The sequence below is a fragment of the Pseudorca crassidens genome, chromosome 1, assembly GCF_039906515.1.
Source record: "Pseudorca crassidens isolate mPseCra1 chromosome 1, mPseCra1.hap1, whole genome shotgun sequence".
In the NCBI taxonomy this organism is placed as follows: Eukaryota; Metazoa; Chordata; class Mammalia; order Artiodactyla; family Delphinidae; genus Pseudorca; species Pseudorca crassidens.
The window spans coordinates 52,527,058-52,535,824 of record NC_090296.1 but is presented as its reverse complement, the minus strand read 5'-3'; the positions used below and the strand labels follow the sequence as shown (position 1 = coordinate 52,535,824).

At 45.5% G+C, this 8,767-nt stretch overlaps 1 protein-coding gene across 1 annotated transcript; it reads right to left on the bottom strand.

The window, feature by feature from the left end:
* Positions 1–2,331: 2,331 nt before the first annotated feature.
* LOC137223989 (uncharacterized) lies at positions 2,332–7,475 on the bottom strand. The gene is given in 3 exon segments (XM_067736845.1): positions 2,332–2,718; positions 2,721–2,987; positions 2,990–7,475. Coding segments are annotated over 3 exon segments (4,452 nt in total). The 5' UTR covers positions 7,122–7,475; the 3' UTR covers positions 2,332–2,665.
* Between the last annotated feature and the right edge of the window lie 1,292 nt (positions 7,476–8,767).

The following is an 8,767-nucleotide window of genomic DNA, read 5'->3' as shown; positions in this document are numbered from 1 at the left end:
CCTTTTTTACATTTTGTTATCTCCCTCCTTCTCGGAAGGGGGCCGGACATCCTGGAAATTCACCCATTGTCTAAGAAGCCCCTATTGTCTGGAGAGTTCTTAATCATTAGCTGGAACAATGTCCCTCGAGTCCCACATTCCCCCCTTTTTCTTGTGACTATTGATTCCAATCATGAAATCTCAACCTTCTGTTCGTAAACTTTGGTACTGTTGTCTTAACATTAGAACTTGTACAGTACTGATACGTTCTCTAATAAATGCTATCAAGCGATTTAGAACACATGGTCCAAAAGTTAAAATCAACAATAAAACAATAAGAGGTCCCAACAGAGTAGAGATTAAGGTGGTAAACCAGGGGGACTTATCAAACCATGATTGAAACCATCCTTTTTCGTTCTCTCTCTCCCTTTGCCTTTTATCTAAGCGTTCCCTTAGTTTATCCATGGTTTTGGTAATGGTTCCTGAATGATCAATATAAAAGCAATATTCTTCTTTTAGAGCGGCGCATAATCCCCCTTCTTTAAGAAACAGCAAATCTAGGCTGCAACACCGTTTCTGAAAGTGAGGTGAGTGATTCCTTTAGTTGAGTTATGGAACTTTCTAATGCTCGAAGGTCGATGTCTACAGCCTGTCTTAAACTTGCATAATACTGGGGTTGTTGTATGAGGGCTGTGGTTCCTGTTCCTATCCCGGCAGATATTCCTAGTCCTAGAAGGACAGCCAATGTGAGGGTTACAGGTTCTCTTTTGTTTTTTGTTTTTCCTACGTATTCATCTAAAAAGGATGAGTCTGAATGGTAGATAAGTCTAGGGACTAATTGCACTAACACACAAAAGTCAGCTGAAGTATTAAGAACCTCTAAAGAGACACAAGGGGTGAGCCCCGTGTTACATGTCCACCATCCATCTTGAGGAGGTACAAGATATCCTGAGCCTGAAGGGAGGCTAAAATCATGACAAAGGTGTCTATGGGACTGGGGAGGTGTTCCTATACAAGTACCATTTCCAAAAACCGAGGACAGGGTTAATTTACTGTTCCCTTCTTGCTTCCATCGACATTGGTCTGAGGAGGTAGAATTAGTATAGTTGGAGCTATATCCTATAGCATCATAATAAGGGGGAGGGGCAGTATAGCAAAGCCAACATGATTTTGTAGCCTCTGGGTTTGTAGCATTGAGAACCGTAAAGGCTGCCTGCACCAAAGAAAGCATCCTATCCTGAGGAGTCCCAGGCTTAACTGTGGGTTCTTTGGATCCAGAGGTTTCATTAGTCTCATTCTTTGTTGACGTAGTTGAAGGGACCGGGGGAAGCAAAGGGGGGCCAAGTATGGGATTTGGGCCTATTGATATAGGAGCAGGAGTCTCAATCTTTAGCTTAAGGGTCATTAATATTTCTAAATCATATCCTCTCATGTAAAATCTAACACCCCAAGAATGACCATTTATCCATTTTTTATCTCTTTTTCCGGGATTACTAAAGGAAATTTTAAGGGGATGACACCATCCTGAACATTTACTCCGGTGTCCGGTATCCTCATTATGAGAATAATTAGCCGTTACAGTAATAAAATCCCAAGTTGAGGTGGGTTTCCAATTAGTATCCCCGGTAGTTTCACATCCCCAGCTTTTGCAATAAAAGTTTTCAGTTCCACCACATTTATAATTCAGAGATCAAGGGCGGTGGAACCCGGGGCATACGTAGAAAGTGAGGATACCAAGCATCATTCTTTTGCCTGCATTTTTGCAACCCGGCCCAAACCAATCAGTTTCCGAAACTTTGGAAGGGGCAGTGTTCATATCATGAGAATCTTCTGTATCCCAATAAGGTGCTCCTATAGCCAATTTACAAACATCAGGAAAAAGATCTGGCCACCAGGTCCAGGGGGGTGCAGTATGACTAATGGACCACGTTACATCTCCAGTCTGAGAAATTACCTGCCAAGTTAAACGTTGGGGGAGGTGAGGGCTAAAATCACTTACAGTCAGTAAAGGCAGTAAAACCAAAATTATAAGTCTTAGGTTCGTAGAAGCTTGAGTTTGAGCGGGTTGTCGGTTCTTTGGGCCCGCCATCCTGATGATGCCGTCGCTGGTGCAGCCTTCACATGTGAAGCATGGATCCAGGCAGCGATGCCGTCCACTTTTATGGCCGTTGGGGTGGTGAGGAGGACGGTGTATGGTCCTTTCCATCGAGGTTCCAACGTCTGGGTTCGATGCCGACGGACGTATACGGAGTCTCCGACTTGGAAAGGATGAGTTTCTCCCGGTGTTCCCGGTTGGTAGGCCTTGGCGAGTTGGGACCATATTTCTTTCTGGACCAATTGGAGTCCCAGTAGCCTAGCATATAAGTCAGTGTTATTTTGACAATCAGGTTTTATTTCTTTTCCTAAAGTGGGGAGGGGAGGCGGGGCACCATATAATATTTCAAAAGGAGTAAGATGGTATCGGGAAGGTGTATTTCTAACCCGGAATAGGGCCAAAGGAAGGAGCACCGTCCAATCGGTACCGCCAGTCTCCAAGGACAATTTAGTTAGGGTCTCTTTTAGAGTCCTATTCATTCTTTCTACCTGACCTAAACTTTGGGGTCTATAGGCACAATGTAATTTCCAATCAGTCCCCAAATATCTGGCCACATCCTGACTTACCTGGGCGACGAAGGCTGGACCATTATCAGACCCTATTACCTTTGATGCTCCAAATCGAGGAAAAATTTCTTCTAAAATCTTCTTGGCTACTACAGCAGCTGTTTCTTTCTTTGTTGGGAAAGCCTCTATCCATCCTGAAAAAGTGTCTACAAAAACTAAAAGGTATTTATTACCGTACCTTTCAGGACGCACTTCGGTAAAGTCCACTTCCCAGTAAGTTCCTGGGCGGTCCCCCCTGAGTCTCTTTCCAGTTTCAAGTTTCCCTTTGTGACCATTTACCTGTTGACATGGGACGCATTCCTGCACAATTTGTTCAGCTAATTTTGTCATTCCAGGGGTTTCGTACCCCTGTAACAAGCCTTTGTAACAAGGCTTTGTAACAAGGCTACCATCTTTTTAGTCCCCAAATGTGTCCATCTGTGCATCTGTTGTAACATGGATTCTGCTTGCTGAGGGGACAAAGTTCCTTTTGTTGTGGCCGGGATGATTTCTTCATCGCGGCCTGGTTTTTCAGGAACTCTATCTGACAGTCCCAAAATGACTTCTCCCGATGCTATTTCTCGGGCCACTTGGTCAGCCATATTATTTCCCCTAATTATTGGGGTATTTTCTTTTTGATGTCCAGGGCAGTGGATGATACTGACTTTAGTAGGAAGCATGAGTGCAGTCAACAAAGCCACGATTTCGTCTTTGTTTTTAATTTCTTTGCCACCTGAAGTTAGTAGCCCTCTCTGTTGGTAAATGGCACCGTGGATATGAGCGGTAGCAAACGCATATCTACTGTCTGTGTAGATGTTTACTTTTTTATTCTCTGCCATCTCTAATGCCCTCGTCAGGGCAATTAATTCAGCTCGTTGGGCTGAGGTCCCTTGTGGTAGCGCCGCTGCCCATATGACTTGTTTTCCGTCTACCACGGCTGCCCCAGTTCGACGCTTACCTTCCTCCAGGAAACTGCTCCCATCCGTGAACCAGGTGAAATCAGCATCAGGGAGGGGCAGGTCCATCAGATCTGGCCTACTGCCGTGTGCTGCGGCTAGTACTTCCTGACAATCATGTATGATGGTGGAGCCTTCCAAGTCAGGATCAGGTAGCAAGGTGGCTGGATTGAGTCCTGTGGCTGGAGCAAACTTGATGCGATCTGAGTTTAGCAACAGGGTTTGGTAATGGGTCATCCTGGCATTAGTTAGCCACCTATCCGGTGGTTGACGGACTACATTTTCCAGGGCATGAGGAGCTGTTATCGTTAGATTTTGTCCTAAAGTTAGTGTGTCAGCATCTTTGACTAGAACGGCCACTGCAGCGATTATCTTTAAACAGGTGGGCCATCCTGATGCCACAGGGTCCAATTTTTTTGACAAATAAGCAACTGGGCGATTCCAGGGACCCAATTTCTGAGTCAATACTCCTTTTGCAATGCCCTTATTTTCGGCCACATATAAATGAAAAGGTTTGGTTACATCTGGCAGTCCTAGGGCTGGAGCTGAAAGTAAAGCTCGTTTGATTTGGTCAAAAGCCCGTTGTTCCTTATCGCCCCAAACGAAAGGAGTGCTGTTTTTGGTTAGGGGGTACAATGGGGCTGCCAGCTCAGCAAACCCTGGAATCCATAGTCTACAGAATCCGGCCGTCCCCAAAAATTCTCTAACCTGCCTGGCATTTTTGGGAGCCGGAATTTGGGCCACCGTATCCTTTCTGCTCTCCGTGAGCCATCTTTGCCCCCCTTTTAATAGATACCCCAGGTAACTGACCTGTTGTTGGCATATTTGTGCTTTCTTGGCTGAGGCTCTATATCCCAGGGTTCCAAGTTCCGTTAACAGTTTTTCAGTACCCTTGATACAATCTTCTTGGGTCTCAGCAGCTAATAAAATATCATCAACGTATTGGAGTAATGTTACCTGGGGATTTGATTCTCTATATAATGCCAAATCCTGATGGAGGGCTTCATCAAAGATGGTCGGGGAGTTCTTAAATCCCTGAGGTAGCCGTGTCCATGTCAGCTGACCAGACATTCCCGATGTTGGATCTTTCCATTCGAAGGCAAAGTAGGGTTGGCTCAGGGGAGAGAGTCTTAAACAGAAAAAAGCATCTTTAAGGTCCAAAACAGTATACCACGTATGTTGAGGTGGAAGAGTGCTCAGGAGGTTGTAAGGGTTTGGAACTGTGGGGTGGAGGTCTGCCACCCGTTTGTTTACCTCTCGTAGATCCTGCACCGGCCGATAATCATTTGTTCCTGGTTTCTTTACCGGCAGGAGAGGGGTGTTCCATGCTGATTGACATCTTATTAAGATGCCCAAGTCTAGTAGCCTCTGTATATGGGGACGGATACCGTCTTTGGCTTCTCTACTCATGGGGTATTGACGGACCGTTATTGGGGTGGCAGTTGCCTTGAGTTCCACTAGCACCGGGGACCGATTTTTGGCCATCCCCATTCCGGCAGTTTCTGCCCAGGCTTGAGGGAACCGAGTTACCCAATCAGTAACATTAACTCGTGAGGATGAAGGCTGCTCGTATAATTTATATTCATCTTCTAATTTCATAGTCAATATTTGAAGTAACCTTCCCTTATTATCAGTTATGGTGGGACCTTCTGGCTGAAAGTGGATTTGAGCCCCTACTTTGGAGAGTAAATCTCTTCCCAGCAAAGGATAGGGGCATTCCGGAATAATCAAAAATGAATGGGTTACTCGTCCAATCCCAAGATCTACTGTCCTTCGTGTGGTCCATGAATATTGTTTATTCCCAGTGGCTCCTTGTACCCATGACCTTTTAGCTGAGATAGGACCTTTTGAGTGGAGAAGGACGGAGTGCTGGGCTCCGGTATCTACCAAAAATTGAACAGGTTCCCCCTCCACTTTAAGAGTTACCCGGGGCTCGGGGAGAGGGTTCGAGCCCTGACTTTCCTAGTCTTCTTCTTTCAATGTTAAGATTTTGTTTTTGGTTGGCCTTCCTCCATTCTTTTTTTTAGGGCATTCTCTCGCCCAATGTCCTTTTTCTTTACAGTAGGCACATTGGTCCTTGTCTAATGGCCGCCTTCTGTCTGCCGTTCGCCCTTCCTGCCTATTTCTATCCCCTATATTTCTTCCTCCAACCACAGTGGCCAGTATCTTACTTAAATTCCTCTCCTGTCTCTTATCCCGTCTTATCTCACGGGCTTCCTGCTCTTTCTGCTTTCTTTCTTCCTTCTCTTCCTCTGTTTCTCTTTTGTTATATACTTTATCTGCCTCTTTTACTAACTCCTGAAGCGAAAATCCCTGCAAGCCATCTAGCCTCTGTAATTTCTTCTTAATATCAGGGGCTGCTTGATCTATGAAAGCCATTGCTATAGTAGCCCTATGTCCCTCCGAAGTTGGATCATAAGGGGTAAAGCGTCTAAAGGCTTCCATTAAACGTTCCAGGAACACAGTTGGCGATTCCTGGGGCCCCTGAGTTACTTCCCTTACCTTAGCCAAATTAGTGGGCCGTCTGGCCGCTCCATGGAGACCCGCCACCAGAGCCTGGCGATACATTTTCAGGCGCTCCCTACCTTCCGGGGCATTGAAATCCCAGTTTGGCCTGACGAGTGGGAAACCAGCATCAATCTCGTTAGGCAGCTGGGTAGGTTGCCCATTGGCGCCTAATACATTTTTTCTGGCTTCTAAAAGAACCCGTTGCCTCTCCTCAGTCGTTAGGAGAGTCTGGAGCAGCTGCTGACAATCATCCCATGTGGGCTGGTGGGAGAAAACAAGAGATTCTATTAAAGCGGTAAGGGCCTGTGGATTTTCGGAAAAAGTTGGGTTATGCATTTTCCAATTATAAAGATCTGCAGAGGAAAAGGGCCAATATTGGAGAGGTCTATTCCCTTGGCCATCGGGGGGGCCATATTCTCTAAGAGGTAGGGCAGTGGAGTCCGGGGAGATAGCCCTCCGGCTCCTAGTGCCCACTGAGGGCACTTTTCTTCTTCCATCATGGATGGTTCCCATGGTGCCGAGGGCAGTGGAGCTGGGGGGTCCTCTAGGTGGTAGGGGATTCGGGGCCGGAGGATAAGGGGGTGGGGAATCCAAAAGAAGCAAATCGGACTGCGGGTCAGGATAAATCGCCTTCAGTAGATCCGGGGCGTCGGGTAGCTTCTCCGTGTTGGGGTTTTTCTTTAAGGCTAATATCTCCGACGCTGCTGATGTACGCGCGGACGTACCTGTTGAGGAAACAAAGGGCCGGACCCACGGAGGTGGGGAGAGAATTAAATCTTCCCAGACCAAGACATATGGTACTTGGTCTGGATGTCCGTGGGGATCTATATTAAATATCTTAGACTTCAGCAGCTTAATCTTGTCTAATAAAAAGGATCCTTCGGGGGGCCATCCTATCTGAAATGTTGGCCATTCAGAGGCACACAAAGTCTGCCACTTTCCTTTCTTTACCTCTACTGAAAAATTATGGGCTCTGGCCCGAACTTCGGTCCAATAGCTTAGGGTAAGGGAAAGAGAAGTCGTCATAGTTTGTCCCATTGTCGTCCGTCAGAGAAGAAGAATAGACCACAATACAGAAACAGTTAAAACTCCACGAAACACATATACGTATGGGCCACCGCGAGCTCGCTTCAAAACCGAAACTTCTTCAGATGGCAGTTATCACCAAGGGAACTGCCGAAACCGAGTGAAGGGGAGACAGAGTTTGCCTCTCCTTCCAGATGAGCCACCAGGGCGTCCCCTAGGGCTCATGGACGCCGGCTATTAGCACGTCTGCCTAGCCAGAGGTCCGATACAGATTCCATAATAAGCCGATTCTTACGGCTTTCCTCCGATAATGGCCCACAAAGAACAAGGGACAAACAGACAATCAAGCTCGAGCTTACCTGGTACCTCCAACTCCCGATGTTCTTGTGGTCCGGGGCGAGTGGAATCCCGGACGAGCCCCCAAATGTTAGACCTGCGCGGTCTCCTAGGAGTTTCGACTCGCCCAGGAAACAACAAGAGTCGGAAGTCGATGCAAAACGCAAGAGGTTTATTGAAGGCCGGTGCACCGGGGTTCCTTGGTCCTCACGCAGGAGGTCGAAGAAGGAACCCTTTTGGGCGCGAATATGTCAGTTTTATAGGTTCCCACTTCCCCGTATGTAAATTATAGATTTGGTTGTGTTCTCCTGCTGATTGGTCCCGGCTTAGGCTCGGACCAGAGAGGGAACTTGTCCCCAGCTGCCTGATTGGTCTTTGACAGACACCTTTTTTACATTTTGTTATCTCCCTCCTTCTCCCCAGCTGCCTGATTGGTCTTTGACAGACACCTTTTTTACATTTTGTTATCTCCCTCCTTCTCGGAAGGGGGCCGGACATCCTGGAAATTCACCCATTGTCTAAGAAGCCCCTATTGTCTGGAGAGTTCTTAATCATTAGCTGGAACAATGTCCCTCGAGTCCCACAGCATTATCTACTTCCTGTACTCTGATCCCACCATTCAAGTAAGATTATTCATCTGGCTCTCACCATGTCACCTGCCTAGTACTAGGAATGAGGAATCAACTTGATAAAGCTCTGGTCTCAGACTCAGATACCTACAGTTTCTGCTAGTATCTATCTATCTTTCTGTCTGTCTGTCTGTTTAGCTATATCCATCTATCTATCTATCATCTATCTATCTATCTATTTATCTATCATCCATCCATCCATCTAGTATATAATCTTGTAAGTAGTAACATCTTATGTCCTTCACAACTTCTGATTTTACACTAATCTATTTGTTTCTCTATTTAATCTGGCTTTCTTATATGCAACATATAGTTGGGTCTTGCTTTCTCATCTAATCTGATAATTATTGTTTATGTCATTGTCATGGTATCATTTTTTTCCACCTAAAGCTCTTCCATTAACTTTTTTTTTTACAGTGCAAGTTTGATAGTGTTGAATTTCTTCAGCATTTGTATGTGTGAAAAGTATTTATTTCATCTTCATTTTTGAAAAATATTTCTTCATGTTATAAAATTATAAATTGACAGATTTCTTTCCATTATTTAAAGATGTTGTTTTAATATCTTCTATCTAGCACTTTTTCCTGCCAAAACACTGCTGTCACCCTTATCTGTATTCTCTGTATATATCCTTTTTCTTGAACTTCTATTAAGATATTATTTTTCTTCCTCTGGTTTTAAACATTTTGCTTG